At 40.5% G+C, this 22,380-nt stretch overlaps 1 protein-coding gene and 1 long non-coding RNA gene across 2 annotated transcripts in view; one reads left to right on the top strand and one right to left on the bottom strand.

Annotated features, from left to right (window-relative positions):
• The window catches only part of LOC129116901 (anosmin-1-like), a 36,830-nt gene that overhangs the window by 5,535 nt on the left and 8,915 nt on the right, over window positions 1-22,380 (top strand). The window contains exons 2-7 of the mRNA XM_054627557.1: window positions 225-272; window positions 11,810-11,875; window positions 12,554-12,776; window positions 16,656-16,840; window positions 17,872-18,001; window positions 19,839-20,044. Coding sequence (XP_054483532.1) covers window positions 225-272; window positions 11,810-11,875; window positions 12,554-12,776; window positions 16,656-16,840; window positions 17,872-18,001; window positions 19,839-20,044 — 858 coding nt within the window. The remainder of the gene's footprint in view (window positions 1-224; window positions 273-11,809; window positions 11,876-12,553; window positions 12,777-16,655; window positions 16,841-17,871; window positions 18,002-19,838; window positions 20,045-22,380) is intronic.
• Window positions 19,942-22,380, bottom strand: part of LOC129116903 (uncharacterized) — a 15,206-nt gene continuing 12,767 nt past the window's right edge. Inside the window, exon 4 of the long non-coding RNA XR_008533737.1 lies at window positions 19,942-20,014. This is a non-coding gene — a long non-coding RNA (uncharacterized LOC129116903). The remainder of the gene's footprint in view (window positions 20,015-22,380) is intronic.

Here is a 22,380-nt window from a genome sequence, read left to right as displayed (position 1 = left end):
AAAAACTGTTGTTTTTCTTTATACAGAAAAATAACACTTTTGTTATACAGAGTGAGAACTCTGGAGCTATGTGATGTTTTCTTTTCAAACTCTAATTATATTCCCTGTCTCTGAGCTGTGACAGCACAGTCTATAATAAGGGCATTCAAATGTATTCTTCAGCCCTTAAACTAATGACACTGACTTATTCATCTGTGCTTCTCTCTTTTTATTCCTCTCTTTAGAAAAATGGATCCTTGGGCTGGTGTCATACTCATAAACGGTGCACAAAGGTAGGTTACCAGGAATTCCAAACTTATTTCAATCACAAGCGCCTCTTATTTGTGATTTTTCCTTTCATGTTAGCTACAGACCGTCTTCCCAAGTAAAAAATGACAGCATCAGTTGTTTCAGTTAATGTTCAAGTGACAGCGCCATCTAGCGTAGTTATGACAGTTGTCCTCCCTACTTCAGCATTAGAAACATGAGTTTTTGGTCTCAATTGCTAGTTTCGAGTCTACTTCATTGCAACATAATGTTCATTCAGTCTCATTTAGAGTAATGGTTACCTCGTGATTAACAGGTTGCACCCACGGCAGAATCTGGTTAGGAAGTTTTCTGTGATTTCATCTTAGAACTTTAACCCCTTCACAGTTTGTTTTCAGAACACTAAAGTTACATTGTGGTTGCCTAAAAAGGTCTTCAGTGTGTTCAGCATCCTGCTGGCCACCCTCTCCACCATTTCTGTTCTGTTGTATAATTATTATTGGAGCTGTAGGTACAAATACAATATCAAAAAGATATTTTTGACAGATTTTCCAAAGTGAGTTGAGGTGGAAGACAAAGAAATGAGGGAAACTGTTTTGTATAAAATGACTGACTTGCAATGATGTAGGGTTTGCAAAACATTGGTGAGCTATGTTTATTCTTTTTGAGTTTCTTAGTGATAGAGGAAATTTAAAATGATGTGGTTAAATTAAGAACGCTTTCAAAGCTGCCCACAGTATTGAAGGGGAGATGTTTTCATCTGTATTTTTCATCTAGAAATGATTCTCTACATTTGATAGGTTGTTGCAGAATGTGTGTGTGTGTGTGTGTGTGTACATGGCTGGATACATGTGTGCAGGCACATGGGTACCTTTGCATGTGAGCAATAACTCTCTCCATATGTAAACCAGTGACACTGTGCTCTGTGCGTGTACACCAGCATTGATGCATCCTGTTGGACTATAGTGGGTATTACCTGTTTCTCAGCTCTACCATTAATCTCCACACTATATATAGACTGTTTATAATGGAGCACCCGATTTAGGATGGAAACAGACATCCTGCTCCCCGCTGTCCGTGAAATAGGGTTTGCCAGCCACACACCTTCATGCAAATCGATTTAATAACTCCTGTCTGCACTGTTGATCACTCTATTCTATTGGTTTGTCTTGCAAAATGATTTAACATCAGGGAAAGTGCACTGGTTAGAAACTGCTACTTTGTCATTCCTCCTGATGGCTTCCTGTTTATTAATGTCAAACCCGCAGCCAGAGACCATGGTTTAATATTTGGTTTAAAATGAATATTAATTTAATATTAATGTCAACATGACATTTTATTTTGTCTGTTAGACTGCAGGGCAGGCGAGGTTGGTAACAGGGGATCAGTCCAAAGATGAATGCTGGAGAGTCTGGTATACTGTAATGCGGAGAACAATCTGGTCGTGAGTGTGTGTGAGACAGGAGCTTAAATACTGAGTGAGTGATTACAGAGCAGATGCAGCTGTGTGGGCAGGTGAGTGTGGTTGAGCTAATGAGGTAGGAGTGGCTGAGAGGTGAGTGTGAGGCAGAGACAGGGAGTGGCTGGCAGGTGAACTGAGTAAGGCAGAGTGACAGGGGAGTGTGGAGCAGAAACTGTGTAGAATTGATTTTAAGATTTACTGATTGCCTTTAAAGCACATCATGGTTCAGCTCCCAGTTACATTGCTGTTCCCCATGAGCCAAAGGGTAGCCTCGGATTCTCATGCAGGGCTCGGCTGGCTGTTCTTTAGTCCTGGTTCAAAACTAAAGGGGACCGGGCTTTTGCAGTCAGGACCCTTCCGCTCTGGAACTCCCTTTCAGAATCTGTGACGTTCTTTAAAACAATTTTTAAAACCTTAGCTTTTTGTTAATGCAAGCAGAGCGTCTTAATTAAAATTAAAAAATAAAAAAAGCATTATGCTTTTTATTTTTGGACTTGAGTGCTTTCCTGTACTGAATTTTTATTGAATTTGCATCAGGAGGATGTATAGCGGCAGCAACAAAGAAATTCTGAACAACTCAAAATGAACATCAACAGAATGTGAAGAGGTTAAAGTGTTGAGGTTATGTCAAAGAAAGAAAAAAGCATGCTAACTATCTAGCCCCGGCCTTTACTTATAATACCATCTGTACGTCGAGAGCTGCTAGCGAGCAGTGTAGCCTCCTGTCTGCCTCCCGTCCAGCTTGAAGGACAAAGACGTGGATCTCCCCCGAGGGCTTGTCAATCTCGTTAAAGGTACAGGGTCGGTCCATGTACATTTTCATAGTTTGTTTTTTGTTCAAACCAAAAAAGAAAGAATTTAAATAAAAAAATCAATATTAGTTTTGAACCCAAAACAGGAAAAGCAGGGCCATTTTTTTGTTGCCTGAATCAAAAAATGAAATAAATTAATTTTTCATTATGAAAATGAAAAAATAAAAGTTCATTTAATTTGCTAATTAATGTAAAAGGTTTATTTGCAAACTAGATACATATAGCATTTAGACTTTGTTGATCGTGTGGCAATCAATACTGACAATTAAAATCACCCTGTGAGCCCCTTTTTTTTTTACACGTTTTGGACCTGTGGATGCATTTCACTGTCCTAGTACTTGTTCTTCTCCTAATACACTTCAGTGTGTATAATAGACAGCACAAAATTGGAACTGACTAAACAGGACTGGGGGATACCCGATTGATTTGTTTGTCAAACTTGAGTCATGATTTAACAGAGGTTTAATAGAGAAAAGGGAAAACCTGCATTTTTAATATTGATTATATATATCCATTACTCCTTTTCCTGAAATAAAATATATCTGGGTTTTTTTAGGTTAAGAAGAAGAAAATAAACTTCACGGCTCCCACACTCATGGAGTGATTTTCATCTTTTATCTATAATGGGAGAGGCTGGACCTGTAACCAAAACATTATTACTATTATTGAAATTATTTCTGATGGGTGACGGCTATTAAAACAACAAAAAATTCTCCCACAAAATGAACGAAAAACAAGGCTGGATTTCGTCCTCTCTCTGACCATGGAAACTTCACAGATGGCAATATGTTTTGTACTAAGAAAGCTTTCCTTTGTAACAGCTCTTGTTATACTTATATTTCAATTTTTTATATATATATCGCAATCGAACTTTAGGTCTGTAAAGTTCAGTCATGTACTTTTGCATGCTTAGGTTTGTAGTTTATATCGAGGTAGGTAAAATATGTATGTATAAAATATGTATATATAAATATATATAGAATATATATGTTCTGACCACACCAGAAGGCCAGCTGATCAACCTCCCGCCTGTACGCAGACTCATCACCGTCCCTGATGAGGCCGATGATTGTTGTGTCGTCTGTGAACTTCAGGAGTTTAACAGATGGGTCACCTGAGGTGCAGTCGTTGGTGTAGAGGGAAAAGAGCAGTGGGGAGAGCACACATCCCTGGGGGGTGCCAGTGCTGATAGTCCGGATGTTGGATGTGTTTTTTCCCCGCCTCACCTGCTGTGTCCTGTCTGTCAGGAAGATTGTGATCCACTGACAGGTGGAGGCTGGTACACTGAGCTGGGAGAGTTTGGTTTGAAATATTGCCAGTATGATGGTATTGAACGCACACCTGAAGTCGATAAACAGAACCCTTGCGTATGTCCCTGGGGAGTTGAGGTTTTTCAGCATGTAGTGCAGTCCCATGTTGACTGCATCATCCACCGACCTGGAGGGTGGTGCAGGGGGTCCGGCAGGGGGGACTGTGATGTCCTTCAGGTGGGTCAACACCAGTTTCTTGTTTTTCAATCAGCTGTTCTCATCAGTTGGTCACATCCATCCAATAGCACTCCCTCTCTGCCTTTAGTGCATTCATGCTGCTGTTACATGTGCCCATCCACCGCCCATTCAATACAGATTCATCATTAAGTCAGCCTCCTCATTTCTGTATCTTGATTAAATTCATTGATAGCGATGTATACAAAATCAAAACAGATAAACTAAAAGTGAGAGAAAAGTAATTATCTGAAAGTTGGCTTTGTACACAGAAAAGCTTATGTGTTGACCAGACTTTAATAGGAGCACACTATCCAGTGGCATCAATAAAGAGTTGCAGGATCCAGAGGGGGTTATTTTCCCATTCAACCCAACAGAGTCCATATTACAATTAATGTCAATAAACAAATAATGATGAGGAAGATGTCTGGTGTTTGTCAGGTCAGTCATCACTGTAGTTTTTAACGTTAGCATATTCATAGCATAACCATGTTCACCAACCCACCTATTGCGTGATCTGTTTACCAATATGAATGTTCCTGTTAAATACTACAGGCTCCACACTATAAGCTATTATGTTTTTGTGTTAAAATTGGACAGTTTTTAATTTTATACTCACCGGTTTTGACAAGGTGAAAAAACGTCATATTTTGCACGTTTAATTGTACAGAATTTTGTTTAAGGTTACTGAACATTTAATTTCAGGCCAGATTGGGGCCAGATTGGGGATTCTTTGTTGGGTCAAACTCATAGACAACCCCATCTGGGGAACCCTCATCAGGCGATACCCATGGTGGAGAAAAAGGGGTGAAGTCCTTGTAGATCTCTTTGAGGACAGACCGATTTAACAACTCTTCAATGTCCTTCAAATAGGAGCACACTATCCAAAGTCAAGATTGAAGAGACACCAACACATAAGCTATTCTCTGTATCAAGCTAACTTTCACATAATTACTGACCTCTTACCCTACTCCCTCTGCCATTGTTCTCTGCTTTGGTTTTGCAGACATCACAGTCATTTCCCCCTCAAGGCCTTGTTTTACACCCTCTGAATTGAACAAGATATAGAAATGATGAGTGTATGTAACATGATATGTGTGTAGTTTTAGGATTTGGATTGTGATTTTAATCAGGAGAGACAATTGAATGAAAAAAGGATAATTCTTAACTATTACAGATGATGTGTGATAATAAAGGATTGATAAAAAAGTAGGCTGAGGAAGCTGTTGAAATGATTAATGCCGATGAAGCTGATGAATCTGTGAAAACTAGGTGGTCATGGGGAGGTGAAGGGGCACGTGTAACATCAAGCATGAATGTACTAAAGGCAGAGAGAGAGTCTTCAAAAAGACAGCAAAAAGATGATACGCTTACCATGTAGGTGTGTCAGACCCGGCCCTGTCTCTGGACAAAGCCTGCTATGAATTCTGGCACTCAGATTTGTGCCGGCTGAATTCAGTCCCGCTCCCAGAGCTGCTGCATGCCCTACTCCCAGCAAGGTGGTCTCCTGGCCCCGGGGAGGATGAGATGAAGGTTTGGGTCGTTTTCTCATTTCTGCCACTTTTGATTAAATGCAATAAACAAGCCATCAAAAAATGGCAATGTTGTTTCAACCGCCTCTGGGTTTAAGCAGTTTGTTTGAATTGTATTTACTCTTTCCCTGCTTTCCAATGTGGCTGTTTGGTTCAGGTGTAAACACTTTTGATTCCTGCAGTGGTCAGACAACACATTCTACAAACAATTCTCATAGTACCCTAAGGGTTGGGGTTAAAGCAGCAATAGCACCAATGATGCTGAAACAGAACCAACATTTATGTGAGACCAAAGGTGAAATTCTAGTTGCTAAAAAAAAGGCTGAATATTTCAGGGAGAATTGTTGGGAAATGCTTGTAAAATCATTAACATCACATTGACATTTGTAGTTCTATTTGATGAACAAAAAACAGGACACTTTGGGTTAACATGCTTCCCTCCTGGCATCAAATAAGTGTTGGAAGAAGCAAACACAACATATGTGTCCTGCTGTCATAATGTGAGATACTTTTTTAAACCTTAACACAGTTCACTGGAGAGTTTTGACTGGAAGGAAAGGTCAGGGTTTTATTATAGGGTGCTATTATAAAATCAGGCTCAGTCATCAAGACACACTGCCCCCAACCCTGTTAATCCGGTGTCCATCTATCAATTGTTTCACTATATCTTTATATCTGTCAAACATATGGCAAAAAGTATTTGGAGTATTTATATATGAATATTCCTTTCTTGTTAAATTTTTTAATATTTTTGATCACTTTGAGTTTGCAGTTCTCATGTTCTTCACCTGTGGATATAGTAGGTAGCTGAGTTATATTAAGGGAAGGGGTAAGTTGGCAAACATGTTGCTTACATTTAAAAAATGTATTTGAGGTTGAGGTCAGTTTTTGTTTTTATTTCTGGCCAAGAGTCACCATGGGCACGGTGGAGGGAATAAAAACCTTATAAGAGAATTTGGTGCCCCCAAAACCAGAGGAGCAATGCTGTTTTCCTAGGGGCTCCTTCATATTTAAGTGATTATAGATTAGATATAGAGTAGATATGAATAAACCATGAACCATACGTGGATTTATTATCTGGACATGTTGCTGTCATTATGAGGGTTTGGTTTTGACTTGAAACCTTCAGTAATGTGGCAATCCCGGAATGGATATGCATTCCTGACAAGCGCTTAAGCTCAGAGAGGCTTGATGAGAAGCTTCTTGAAGCTTGTTGCTGTGAGACAGCCCATCACTTTGGCTCATGACCATTTGGCCCCACGTCATCCTTGCGGACCCTGGTGATAATGAGTGCTTGTAAATCCTTCTGTCACTATCTTCTCGAGGCAGACAGCCATTTGCAAGTGCCAGAGTTGACTATCGACAAACAGTCTTTTGAAAGAGCTTAATTTGTCACTACTGTAGCATCGGAGCCATGGAGGGACATTTTGTGTATTCACTGATACTGGTGTCTTAGCTTAAAACTTTTGGCAACAATTGGCATCTAGCGTTGTGTAATGATTCCTTTCAGTAGCACTTGGCAGCCTTTAGTAGACTTCAATCTCCCTACAGCCGTGCTGTGATGTTTGACTGAGACCCACACATCCTTTTCATTTCCTCCTCCACCTATCAACTCACATTTTTAAACGTATAAGAGAACTTGTGAATGATTTTCAGGCAGTTTTGTTCCTTGGGAGAAGCAATGGTCTCATCTGTGGATGTTTAGAGGTCTGGAAAACTTTCAAAGACGAGTTGTCGAAAATAGGAAGACAAGCACGGGGCCTGTTTCCTCTCTGAGGAGTTTGTCTGGGCAGCAAATCAAACAGTGCCGAGCACCAAAAGAACAGCATTTTGCACGGTCAGCAGAGAAGTTGTTCGCTCCATTATCTCTGGTTGGTCATGGAGGAGTGGTGTGCACCCACACATACACAAATAGCTTTGCACTGCAGCCAAATAAATACTAGTCACGTTCTGTGACCTAAAAGAACAGCTTGGATCCCAAACCAATTCCAATTTTGTCCTAAATTCTGAAGCCGAGACAAAAATAACTCTGTTGTCTTTGCTACCAGTGGGGACTTAGGTGCTATCTCAAATCACTCTCAACCAAATCACAAAGTTCCCCCCGGTCAGCTTTATTTCGGCATAGTGGAATGGAATGCTTGATTTAAGCTTGAAATGGGGCGGAAAACTAACTGACGCTGTGCATGAGAGTGGGAACGTCAGTCTGGATTAGTGGACAAGTCCTCCTGTGGAGACAAGGGAGGGGAGATAGGAGATGGCAGGATTGGCACAGGGCTATCAGACATGCTTCAAGGAGTCTTCACTGCATAGCAGGAAGAGTTGTATGACAATGCATCGTGTCTTGTATTTGGCAGCAACTGTTTCCACCTCTCCACTCTTACCCTGCAGTGGTGAAGCAGCGTTTTCAGGATGTGACAGTGAACTTTAAAATAATACTATGACCAGAATAATAATAGAACATGTTCATCTATATCTGTGGAATCTAATCAAAATATGTTGGGTTTAAGCAAGGCATTGTCAACAACAATGTAATTCTCCATAATTGAGTAGTTAAATATGCAATAAAACACCCCCTATGTTCTGGTATCACCGGTAGCTTCTGGCTCCTATAAGCATATGTGACCCAACTTTAAATATATATATTGCTGTACAACTGATAATACTGAGTTAGTTCACTGACTTGATAACTTTTCTATGCTGCACTCTGTTTTTACAATCACCATTATCCTGTATTTGTAAATGCAGAGCATTTCAGAGTTCAGCATAAGTTACATAGTCTTAAAATAGAAACTACAATATATTTAAAAACTTTATCATTTATTTTTGCAACCCTGACAACTCTAACCCTAACCTTGGTGCTATTGGTTATCATGACATAATAGTTACCAAAGTACTTGCTGAGATCTGGGAACATTGCAAAAATTCTGATGGGTAAAACAGCACGGTCAATCAGACAACCAGCGCCCTATGTCGTAACGCATGTTGAAGCAGGTGCGGAACGCAGTGCTGTATTTCATCAGCCGCCCCGTTTATGTGGGAAGGTGCGTTAGAGGGTGTGGCATAGCCAATACAGTAGCATTATTTTGGTACCAAGGATGAGTGTGTATTACGTGGTCCGCCTGCTCAGAGCAGTGCAACAGCTTAATGCGGCTCATTTGTGTTTTTATTTGGTGAATTCACACTCATATGAACCACCCTCTAAAACCATACAACCCCCTTTATTCATGTTAAGATCATCTTTCAACTTTTAAACCAGCTGGTGATCACACAGAAAGAATAATTTTATTCCTGTTATGGTATTATCAGACACAGCTGATCTGCTCTTTAAATGTTGTGCAACCAGCACCAGACTGTTTAATATATAATAACCATAACCACAGAGACGTCAGTGCTTATTTGCACACCTTGATGATGAGTTTCTACACAGTTCCTACTGCAAATCAACAGGCATGTTGGACACATTGAACAAGGTTCACACAAATCCATGAAAGAGCCCGAACTGCCATCATTGAATATTCAACGTGACCCTGGGGAGTGTTGAATGTCTTCCATTCGTCACCTTAGCGGATCCGGACCAGGTGATAAGCATTTCAGAGGTCAAGCTTAGTAAACATAGTGTCTCCCTGGAGAGAATCAAAGGCATGAGAGCTAGAGGATACTTGTTCTTTATTCATTCATTCATTCATTCATTCATTTTCCGTAACCTGCTTATCCAGATAAGGGTCGCAGGGGTGCAGGAGCCGATCTCAGCTGTCAATGAGCGAAGGCAGGGTTCACCCATATAGAGACAGACAACCATTCACGCTCACATCCACACCTACGGGCAATTTAGAGTCTTCAATGAACCTTAGCTGCATGTCTTTGGACTCTGGGAGGAAGCCGGAGAACCCGGAGAGAACCCACGCTGACACAGGGAGAACATGCAAACTCCACACAGAAGGCCGTCTAGCCTGGGAATTGAACCCGGGCCCCTCTTGCTGTGAGGCATCAGTGCTGACCACCACACCACCGTGCAGCCCTTGTTCTTTACCGTTATGTTATTTAGTGTCCTGGAATCAATGCACGACCAAAGTGTTTTTTTCCCCAGCACTAGGGGGTGATGCAGCTGGACAGATGATTCCTTGATATATCTTTCCGTAGCCTCCTGCTTAGGCTTGGAGAGGTTGAAGGGGTGGATGCTTGGGAGATGAGCGCCGGGCAGCAGGTATATGGCGCAATCGCTAGGGCAATGGGGAGGCAGATAGAGAGCTTGCTATTTACTGGAAACAATCTGTCGGTCATGGTAAGTAGATGGGACCAGAGTCAGGTCGAGGAAGGGCTCCAGCTAACAACTGTTGCAGATGCCAAGGAAATGACATCTTTAAGTTCAGTGGGTTTAGGATATTACACAAATCCTTCCTTAATCGAATCACTCAGAACATGTGAAAACGCGAGCGACTCCTCATTCCATACATTTTTGACACTGTACTGAACTTTATGGTGTATTAAGTGGAGAAAGGTTTTTGGAAGTATCCTTGCCCCGACAGGATGATCAAACATCTTATGCAAAGCAAGATGTGTTTACCAAGGACTGCTACTCCCACACAGCTGTTTTTTATTTCCTAAGGCAAGGCCCAGGAGAAAAGGTATCCTTGCTTCATCAGTTGAGTGGGACCATGGCTGCTGTTCAAAAACAAGTTTACATTCAATAAGAAAGATCAACATCCATCATACTGTTCAGGTAGAGAGACCCGTGGTACTCTGCTGGGCTCATCGTGGTTGGATCATGCTGTCTTGTTTCAAGGCTGAACCCACAGATACCAGAAGATGGGACATTTGCCAATTATCAGTTGTAATAATTCAATAATTTGCAGACACCTTGCGTAGATTAGCACCTCTCTAGTTCAAATTTGGGCTTTGTGACACTTTGAATTTGCAACTGCATTTTAGCAGGTTAAGGGAGATCTGGAAAAGAGGTTTTAGACATTCAGACCAAATATCCCCCAGATTCCTTCTAGAAATCAACGTTGACATCCTGGTTGGTGCTAATGGGTTAAAGTAACACTGAGATGATTTATTTGCCTCCCTGTCAACCTGTCTTGTATCTTGGTCAAAGAGCCGAGTGTGTGTTGCATTATATATTTGAGAGAAAACTTTTGTGGGCAGAAATAAACTGAAATGGCATCGGATATGACATCAATACCACAAAATCAGCTTTTCACCGGAACAGCAAAGGTTTAGCCCACATTTTCTAACCCTAACGTGTATGTTGTTATTGGCGAGGAGGATTGCTTTCTGAAAAATGATCTCTGAAAAAATGTAATTCAAAGTCTGCCACCCAGATGTTACCAGTGCAGTGGGTGCCTTTATTTTCTCTATAAGAAAACAGATATAAGTATCCAAAAACCTGCAACATTGTCTTTTCAGTAACGCAAGAGTTTACAGTATACTTTCCAACAACTTGCCGCGTCCTTGTCATGCTGTTGTACATTGCTCTCCTCCCCACTGTTTCTCACTGCAGCATGAAATTACAATCAGTGTACCAGTCTCCCCTGGGCTCCCCTCTGCTTACTGGTGCAGGATTCAGCTTTATGGTATAGAGGGTGATGCTGTTAATTGGTGACATGCTCCAGAAACAGCCCGATAAAGCAGGACAACATTTATCAGCTTTCACTCACTTTCAGTATGAACTTACATACTATACGGATAATACAGCAAAAAAGATAACACAGCAACGACTGAACCTTCCCTACTCTTATCTAAAATGCAATTGAATATGAACTAATTGCTTTGTCAATTGTATTTCAAGGAAATGTAATTACAACTTATTTCTATGCCAGGAATATGTTCCCTGGCAAAGTGTTGCATTTTTAGAAAAAAGTGAGGATGAATGCTGTAGCCCAGGACTTTGGGTTTTTCTGTGCTTGTCTAATGTGTACTCCATATTTCTAATTAGGTCAGAGGGCTGTTTCACAAGGTGATGATCACATAAGCAAACCTTTTAAAACAAGATGGAAGATCATAAATTTGATAAATCCCCTGTCTGGTCAGTACTTCAGGCTTTACTAATACAATTAACAGTCTAAATGATTCTAAGCCTGCCAGAGCTTAGGTCAATCAAACAGTTATTGTTACCTCTAATATAGCTCTTTGGATGAAATGAACACTGATTGAGTACAGTTCTGTGTGTGAAGAGAAGCTGAAGCTGAAGCCGTCTGCCAGTCAAAACATTTGACTCTTATTCAATCTACAGATCTAGAGATAGCTTCACCTCATGCCTTTTCCCTTCCACAGTGCCTGGAGCCCTGCAAAGATTCCTGGGGGATGAAGAGGAAAAGCAATTGCAGAGAGATGTGTGAGGTACACTGCAACACTGTATGCTGTCTGTGTACTAGGAGTGAGAGTGTTATAGGGTCAAAAACAGTCATGCGTCATTATGTGGAACTATGGATTAAACTGAAAGACAGGTGAAGGAGGTCAATGCAAACACCTCAACATGATTCGATCATAGTGCTTTCGTTTAGACACTCTGCATCAACAATCAAACTTTCATTTATGTACTGTTAATAGTTCAGATTTATGGATCAGGAGTTGAGGAAAACAGATTTTGTGAGCTTGCATCAGTATGTTCAGGCCCCATTAATGGTAACACACACGAGTTACGAGAGGAATGATGAGGTGACTCAGTAACTACATTTTGACTGAAAAAAAGTCTGAAAAATTAATCAGTCAAGAAAACAAAAGGCTTCGGGATCGGGCAAAAAAACTATTTGGATTGGGATTTGTCAAGAAAACAATTGCGAATTGGCAAGAATGTGATGATTCAAATAAAGTTGAAGTAATGTATGGATATTGTATTATCCTTGAAATTTGAGGAGCACATTTTAAAGATTCAAACCACCCATACTAATTTGTTTTCTTATCTTGATACAGTTTGATGATCTTAACATATTGCCTTACTTTCATTGTGTTACGGTTAGATTTAAATTTACAAAATTCTTATATTAAGACTAACCGCTCTTCCTCCGACCCATCTAGCGGGTGTTTCCAAAGAAGCCCTGGGAGTGTGTGACCAGCTGTGAGTTCCTTCAGTCAGTGTTGGCAGTGAAGCAAGGCCGTTGTCCACCTCCAGAAAGAGCCAGCGGCTTTGCAGCGGCCTGTGTGGAGAGTTGTGATCATGACCGTGAATGCTCAGCTCAGAAGAAATGCTGCTCCAACGGCTGTGGCCACACCTGCCAGTCTCCCAAAGACCTCTACAAGGGTAAGTAGAGCCAGAAGAGTTGGCCCAACAGAAACATTTTGTGTGGAGAAAGTATTTTATTATTATTCTAGTTGCACTACAATGCAAAGTACAGGTAGCCAGTGACAAGATCTTTGAGTACTATTGCTGCAGAAGTCTTTCACCTATTTGCAGTGGTGGAATGTAACAAAGTACATTTAATTAGCACTGTAAATATAAATTGACTTGTAATTCACTTCAGTATTTCTATTTTATGTTGCTTTATGCTTTTACTCCAATACATCTCAAAGGCAAGTATTGTACTTAAAAGGAAAATGTACCCATCCGAGTTAGGTCTATAGTGTGAAAAACGTAGCTGCAGTTATTACTTATGTTCTCATTGCCTCTTGTGCGCAGCTACAAAACCGTTTTTTCAGATTTTGTTGGAGGGTTTCTCTTCCATATATCAGTGACTTGACTTGGTATATGGAATACTACTTCAGCTTTGGTATCTGTTGTGCGCAATGCTGCACAAAACCTTTTTCCAGTGTACATCCTGCAGTGTAGCTTTTACAGTGTATATGCTAGAGGTGGATATTCAGCCAATATGAGCTGCAGAGACCAAACATCGGCAGCAGACCTTTTGCTTAAATTGCCCTCCAATGCTAACAGAAACTGAATAATTCTGCTTCAATGATTTAAAGCAGAATTATTTATTCTGACCAAACCAGAATTTCTGAGAACAGTGGAAAGGCTAATACATTGCTAAAGGGTTTAAGTGAGTTTTATTTTGTTTCCGTTGAGTTTGAATTATATATCTTTGAAAATGAGTTAACAAAGATAAACTTAAATACAGAAGGTGTACGGATGTATTTCATTTCGTTTTCAGTCTGTGTGAGTATGTTCTGCTTATTTGCTTATTATATCAAAGAGCAGGACGGAGCGCTTCAGACGCTCATTTGTGCCCACTGCCATCAGACTGTACAACAACAGCAGAGACCACAGTCTGTCATCATGCTGACCAGTCCCCCCCCCCCCCATGTGGATATACTGTGCATTTTTTTTTTTTTTTTTGTATTCTTATTTTTTATTTTATTCTATTTTTATTTTATTGTATAATATGTGTATTTATTATCTGTTTCTGTGTAGTTGAGCTGCTGCAACACTTGAATTTCCCCATGGGGATCAATAAAGGAATATAATAATAATAAATATTTATCAGACAAAGCAAAATAAAAAAATTCTGGCAATGCATCCTGGTACATCTAGGAACAGCCTGCATGGCTCTGCGGCAGTAGAGTATAGCTCTGTTAATATAGGGTTAGCGCACTGGAGAATTTATTGCTTCAGTGAACTAGATTCACAATCAACACTGATTTGACATCTAAATAAAAGAGTGCAAATATTCCCTTGTTCTTAAGGAACAAAAAAAAGAGCAGTCAGACCATCAGAGCTCTCATCAGTACACTGGGATTTTCCCATGGGTATATATATTACCATAACTGCACCAGTCCAGCATATTGATTTTTTAACTATCTTTAATTTGAAGATGTTTTATATCCATCATACATAACGGCTTATTCTTTCTACGGTCGTGGAGGTGGAGCAGGGTTCACCATAGACAGGTCCCCAGACTATCGCAGGGCTGTCAGATAAAGACATAGAGACAGACAACCATGAACGATCACATTCACACTACAGGCAGTTTAGAGTAATCAATTAACCTAAGCTGCATGTCTTTGGACTGTGGGAGGAAGCCGGAGAACTCCCAGAAAACCACGCTGTCACAGGGAGAACCTGGCCCCTCTTGCTGTGAGGTGACAGTGCTAGCCACTACACCACCGTGCAGCCTGTGATAAAACAATGATTATTATTCAATTCAATTTATTTTATAGAGCCCAAAATAACAAATTGTCCTCTGTCCCAGGACCCTCATATAGGCTCAGGAAAAATGACCTAAAAAAAACTTTAACAGGTTCCACAGAAGAGGAGCCTGATAACTGAAGGCTCTGGCTCCCATCCTACTTTTAGATACTCTAGGAACCACAAGTAACCCTGCATTGATGGAGCGCAGCTCTCTAGTTGGGTAATATGGAACTATAAGTTCCTTAAGATAAGACGGTGCCTGACCAGTTAGAGCTTTGTAGGTGAGGAGAAGGATTTGTAATTCTATTCTTGATTTAACAGGGAGCCAGTGCAGAGAAGCTAATACTGGAGTAATATGATCTCTTTTCTTAGTTTCTGTTAGAACACGTGCTGCAGCATTCTGGATCAACTGTAAAGATCTAAGAGACTTATTAGAGCAGCCTGATAATAAGGAGTTACAGTAATTTAGTCTAGAGGTAACAAATGCATGAACTAGTTTTTATGCTTTGAGACAGGAAGTGACTGATTTTCGCAATGTTACGTAAATGAAAAAAGGCTGTCCTTGAGATCTGTTTTATATAAGAGTTAAAAGACAGATCCTGGTCAAAGATAACTCCAAGGTTCTTAACGGTAGTGCTGGATGCCAGAGCAATGCCATCTAGAGAAACTATACCCTTAGATAATTGATTTCGAAGGTGACCCGGGCCTAGTAGAATGGCCTGTTAGTAAAGACAGATTGATCATTTATAATAATAATAATCTCTTATAATTACTATAATAATATGGCCTACCGACCCAAGCAACAAACTACATAAGAAACAAGCATGATCGCAAATGTTAACTTCTATCTTCATAAAACATATTTAGTAACGTCATTGTCATGCGAAGACTCTCTATTGATAGCTTATCACTTTAATTATGACCCCTGCAAACATTTGATCTATTTGTTCTGTTGTATCTGTTAAAAGTGCATCGGCTGCAACTGGGTGCTCTTGGCTGGGGTTCCTGAGTGATATAACGTCATTAGAAACTAATTGTTGGCGAAATCATGAAGAATTGGAATGATAGATAAAACCTGTGAGATGACAAGAGTATTCCTCTTGAGGGTTAAACTGTTATACGAGTCTTGTCAACCTAAAAAAGAAGTCATCCCAGCCTCCCATGGGCCTGTACTCAAAAAGTATGAGGTAATTCCAGGTGGAACAAACAAAGTGCAGCTGCTGTAAGTCCGAGTCAGGTGGAGCTTGCCCTACTTAGGCCTTCATTGTCAGAAGAGGGATCAGAGAGAGCAGAGAAACAGAGATCTGTCAGCTTGCTGCAGAATGTTCATGCCCCACTGATGGTAACACACATGATAGGAGAGGAATGATGTGGGGAAATTCATTGTCTTCTCACACCGGCGCACTGGGTAAAGCTGTAAATCCCCACAGCCCCAGGGGACACTGACTGACCTGACAGAGAGCCTGATGTCATCCATGCTAGGACACAGACAATATGTGCTGAGAATTAAAGAAGACGGATGCATCTGGGAGGCATATAGAATAAGACTATCTGACATCGGATCAGTTTGCTGACTCACAGTCTGATATAGAGCTTTTTACAAAACCTTCTGATCTCTGCAGACCTTTTCACCTCTGACCTACAATCGTATACGATACATCAGGGGTTCTCAAACTCTTTAGTGTTTTTTTTAAGTGTGAGAATATTTTCCAAGAGCCTGCTCTAAATAGTAACAGTGATTAAGGAAATGCTCTTACTACCATTTGTATTCTTGCTATTCAAACTACTTGTTTTCGGATTTTTCAGCCAAAATACTTCAGACCTTTTTCTTTATATAAACGGAAACATCCAATCAATTTGAATCATGTTATGACCATTCATTTACTTTTAAACGGTGGGTCATTTGATTCAGATTGCATTTGGACTCAACTTGACATCATTTATTATTTTCAAATAATTGATCTTAAAATGTTTCTTCCCCTCAGTTTTATTCTTTTCTACTTTTGGAGGATGTGTATTTCATGGTTTGAGAACAGGATGATGTTTGTCTCCCAGGTGCTCCGTTGAAGCCAAGGAAGGAGCTGGGCTTAGAAGAACTCTCGTCTGGTCAGCTGGAGGTGCGTTGGTTCTCCCGGTTCAACATCTCAGCAGAGCCTGTGGTCTACATCCTGCAGAGGAGGTGGAACTTTGGCATCCAGCCCAGCGAGGACACTGCGACCTCCTGGCAGGTGGTGGCACAGGTTAGTTCACTGCACCCAATGTATGGTGGTGATTTATCTGATTAAAATCCGGCGACATAATCAAGCACTCACAACTGCACTCATTGTGAAGCAGTTCCTAACTGGCCAAACTTAAAATAATTGGCTTGTCTCTCCTGATTTATGACTCCAAGGTTCTGCTCTAGAAGACTTTAAGCTATAAAAACATATAAATCTCTGAGACTGAGGCACAAATAGAATCAGAAATGGCTGTTGACAGCAGTGTGCCTTGTAATTGTGCTTTAAAAGTTTTTGAGGGTAAAGTTAGGTATGCTGCACGGATGAATCGAGAAGATCTCAGTCGTTTGTGGGAAGAATACATTTCCCACAATACATTTTTAGATTGTGGAAAAGAAAAAAAAATATTTATATAGACAGAGAGATATAGAGCCAACCTCATGCACATCACATCAAAAGATGAAGGTGTATTTGTAAACCTTAAATCACACCTTGCTTTTGATGAAAGACACAGTAAAACTGACACCGCTGTCAGGTTTTAGGTTGAACCCATAACCCATAACGTATTCGCCAGCGCCTGAAGCTGGTGTACTACAGTACCTCTACACAAACATCTACATTTGAAAACACGTTTTTTTGCCTTATGTTGGCCGTCTGCTCACACTAATTCAACATTTTCTTAACATCCCAACACTTCAGTGCAGCGGTAAAAGGGTTACTTTTCTCAACATTAATATTCATGAGCCTTCATCAACTCACCACTCAACCAGTTGACACTTGGCAGAGACTGTCCCACTGCTGAACATGCTTTTTAAATGTTTTTTCTCTATGATTTTTTACTAGGTGCACTTTGGTTTTAAAGTGCCCAAATGTCAAAGTCTTTGCCAATATTCTGGGGTCCTTTTATGTGTTTGTGTAGAGTTTGAAAATCAACTTTCTGTTCTTAGATTGTCAAAGACCCAGAGGAAGACATCTTTTTTCCAAACAGCAGTAGGTTAATGTATTGTCTTGCTCTCAGTTATCTTTAACCAAAGTCTCTCCCTGATTCATCACAGACCACAGAGCAGGGAGCAAGGCTCTCCGACATCCGGCCGGGTCGCTGGTACCAGTTCAGTGTGGCAGCTGTCAACACCCACGGGACCAGAGGTTTCACCACGCCCAGCAGACACATCCACTCCAGCAGAGGTCAGACATACCGTCTGTGTGTGCGTGTCTGTGTGAGTCTGTGTGTGTGTGAGTGTTTTCTTTGTTCTTGAGTCACTAAAATCATGAAAACAAGTATTTCTTAACCCTGGTTCTCCAGACTCGGGTCTCTGCAGACCCCCGAGGTATACTTTTTTCTCTTTTATTTCATGTTTTGTCTATCAATCAATTGTTTCCTATTGGCTTCACATCATTGTATCATGTTTAAGTTTTATTTAGTGATTTCAAATCCATTCATCATCTTCCGTAACCACTTATCCAGTTAAGGGTCACGGGGGCTGGAGCCAGATCTCAGCTGTCATTGGGCGAAGGTAGGGTTCACCCTGGTCAGGTAACCAGACTATCACAGGGCTGTCATATATAGACAGACAACCATTCACGCTCACATCCACACCTACGGGCAATTTAGAGTCATCAATTAACCTTAGCTGCATGTCTTTGGAGTGTGGGAGGAAGCCGGAGACCATGCAAATATATATACTGTATATATATATATATATACATATACATATATATATACACATTTCATCTTTTTTTCATTTTGGTGAATCAGACAGAAAAAGATAGTCCTTACTAATAAGTAAGTGATATGCTTCCACTGAAATCGTAAACTATAAGTTACATACTCAATATGCAACATATCCACATAGAACGGTTCATATGATATCTTACAGGAAGATACTACTCATTTACCTACATAAGGCAGCAAAATGTGTCAATTTCCGGTCGTTACATTCATACAGTCTTTTCAAAATAAGCTTCTGTCTTAACAGGCCTGCAGTATGTGTACTATCCTCCGACATACTTTTGTGTGAATAAACAGTGGAATATTTGTATCTTTTTGGAAGAACTGAGCTGTAATTATCAGATCACATCCTGAGAGCCTCCTTGCCAATTGGAGGTGCATAACCATGGTAACCCAGGCCAACATCATGTGACCAAACAATGATTTATCAGAATCATAAAGTCTGAACTTATTCGAAATATAGTTTACGCATTTCAAAGGGAAATAATATACTTAATTGAAGCATCATTGACGTTACAGAGTTGTGCACCATTGTGTGTTATGAACATTGTTGTCATTACCGCATTGTATTCTGTGATATTTATGGTGGAGTAGTGCACAGTTTTTGCATCCTGTAGTATTTCATGCAATTCATGTACTATTGGTTTAATACTAAGGTTTTCACCCTAGGTATAGAATTTCACATGCAATTATAGAAGTAGTAGTTACGTGCAATACATAATCATGAACATTCTGAACTTACCATATACATTACCTGTACTTTATATAAGATTTGGTACGTATATACCATTTTTCATTCATATCTGTGATCCTAACCATTAATCTGTTTATATTTCTGGCATTGCGTATATTTTGGATTTGCACCTTATTATTATATTTAATATTTGCTTCCAAGTTTGTATTGCAACTGCTGCACAATAGTTTCCCTCAGGACAAATAGTTATATCTCACTTTATCTTTTCTTGTACACTAGATGCGTAGATCTAGATTGCATTATTGACATTTTATTAACGAAGTGTATACAGTGTTGATAAAGCCCCTATCAAACTGCATGATCCTTTCTGAATTCATTAAAAAAAACTCTATGGAAAATGTTTAATCCTGAAAGGGTTTTCCTGTAATATAATTTCAGGGAGTAACTTTAGCATCCAGTCTGAGAAAGCACAAAAGAAAACCAGTTCAGTATTTATAGGGTTTTGTGGAATTAACGTCATATACTATATATCTCCGCAATGGTATGTAATATTATTCTGTGTAGCAAGTTTATGAATATTAACATCCTCTCACCCTCAGACCCCTGCAATCCTCCGGCTCCCACTGAGCTGAGAATGGCCAATATGAGCTTTGGCCCTGGCAGGGCGGTGTCGGCCTGGCTCCAGTGGAGCATGTCCGCTGACCTGGATGTTCCCGTCCACCACTACAAGGTCAGCTGGAGCTGGACTGCAGTAGGAAATCCTTCTGCTTCATCCCTGACCAAGAGGAGGAAGTCAGTCAGAGAGGTGAAGACTGACACTTATATTACAGTGCTCTGAGAATGTCCTAGGTCACTACTTCCATCCAGACTTCATCTTATGCTAACTGTCCTCTGACAGAATGTGTGTGCCATGTCTTGTCATGTGAATTCGTTGGCTTTGTATGCAAACTGGTGGCGGTTTAAGCTGGCTGGGATGTTGTCTTTGATGTGCTGGAAAACCAGTCCCTCAAAGGAGTGGTAAATGTTTAAACAAGACACTGCAGATGTTTTAGGTAGAGGGAAGATGGTGGCTGTCTTCTTAGCACACGACCAGGGATGTGATAAGTTCCTGCAGCATTACTCATATTCACTCTAAGAAGGATTCTTCTCATATCCACTGAGGATACTGACAGACGCTGGTCCTCTGGAGGCGGGCAGACTGGACTCTATCAATGCTGTATGTTTCCTTGTCAACTGGAAGAACTTTCTTTTGCCCCAGCCAGCAACATCTGAGTGTAAAAACTGAAGCCAATGCGGAAGTGCCTGAAACTTGCATTCTTTCAAACGCCCAGCAGGGGGCGACTCCTCTGGTTGCAAAAAAGGTGATTGTACAGAAATCTGTGAGAAAGTGTCCTTACTTCTCAATAATTCTTCAGTACAGCATGATGTTCATTTACTAAGTTATGGCCCATTTAGAGTCAAATACACCATAAAGCAGAGTATGCTTTAGGGCGAGCTACCTTGTCATTGAAGGGTCGCTTGGGAGTTGTCTGTGTTTTCTTCTTAGACCTTTAACCCTTTCACAGTGCGTTTTTTTAATTTGTTAAAGTGAACTGTAACCTTTATGTCACCTAAAAAGGTCTTATCCGGTGTTCAGTTGTACTTAACTCTACTCTTTCATGCCACTTCTAGTTGCATAAGCTAAGATGGTGACTGCAAAACAAAAGATGGCGACAACCAAAAAGCTGAAGTTGAGGCTTTAAAACAGCAGATCACGGACGAATGGGTCACGTCACGGTGACTACATCCTCTTCTTCTATAGTCTACGTACGGCCCTCAACTCTCCATCCAGGCTTTCGGTTTTTTGCCAACACATTCTCACTCCCAACTCGTCCCATACTGACGCTTGGCCCGAAGCTTCAAACTATGAGGCTCTGGGTACCCCTTTACATGTCAGTGTTGGACACAGGGATGGCATGTCAGTTTCCACTTCTACACGCATGCATAATGTCTTTTCAAAATAAACTTCCAACCTCACAGGAAGCTAGGATTATGCAACAAAGCCACTTAGTTATGTTTAGCAAAAGAGCATGGTTGATGTTAACTTAACTTCACTGACTAACGACTCACGTGACCAGGCGTTGGTATTTATAAGATGTGAGAAATACGGGGTTGTATTTGCAGGTGTATGATGTCACTGAAATAAAAGTCCTGCTTAGCATTGCAACTTAACAGCTACAAGCAATGAAGATTTCATTAATATTTTTACTCCTTTGAAAGACAAAGATTGCAGATGGGAACAATATTTTAATATGAAAACAGTAAGCTTGATTCTCTTGTTCTATTCTTGTATTGTCTAAACTTTGCTTTGTGTGTATGTGCCTGCTCACCTTGTGTGTGTGTGTGTGTGTGTGTGTGTGTGTGTGTGTGTGTGTGTGTGTGTGTGTGTGTGTGTGTGTGTGTGTGTGTGTGTGTGTGTGTGTGTGTGTGTGTGTGTGAGAGAGAGCAAGAAAAGGGTGATTTTCTTCAATAAGTGGCTGTAAATTGCCATGGAAGTTCAGATTAAAGGATAGGTAGCAAAGAAATCTCCCAGGAAATTCCAAGGGAGGCTTTGACATGGATAAGAAAATGCAATGAGCTATACAAATGCAAATCAGGATGGTAGTTCTTAAACCTTTTTCTTAAATATATTAACCGAATTTTAAGAAAATCTGTGTATGAATAAATCAGGTTTAGTCTGATTTCAGACTCAGACCAATGGGGAAGATAAAGGTAGAAATCAATGTTTCTAGATTTGTCTCATTTAAGTATAATATGATAACTGTCCTTGTATGCCACTAGCAATAGTACATATATCTAGGGGTTGAGGGATCTCTGGCAAGCCCCCTTGATCCTCGATCCTTGCTACTCGAAATGCATTTATTAATTGAGATGTCCTTCAAGATGAAGCGCTGAGTTTGATTTCTAAGTTTCAAGCCGGAGGAGCCAGGAGCAAGGAATCAGGAAGTCATCAAAAGATTGGCAAATGAGAAAGACCCCTACTATTAGACAGTAAGCAGGAGCCTCTGGTACCGTCCGCCAGACCCTGCAGCTCAGGCAGTGGCTGTGAAGGCTTCAGCCCGCAGTCAACAGAGGAGGACAAGTAAGGTCAGATCACATTTA

Source organism: Anoplopoma fimbria, unplaced genomic scaffold (genome assembly GCF_027596085.1).
Source record: "Anoplopoma fimbria isolate UVic2021 breed Golden Eagle Sablefish unplaced genomic scaffold, Afim_UVic_2022 Un_contig_9275_pilon_pilon, whole genome shotgun sequence".
Classification (NCBI taxonomy): Eukaryota; Metazoa; Chordata; class Actinopteri; order Perciformes; family Anoplopomatidae; genus Anoplopoma; species Anoplopoma fimbria.
Note: the sequence above shows the minus strand (reverse complement) of the source record. Positions and strands in the feature narration are given on the sequence as shown.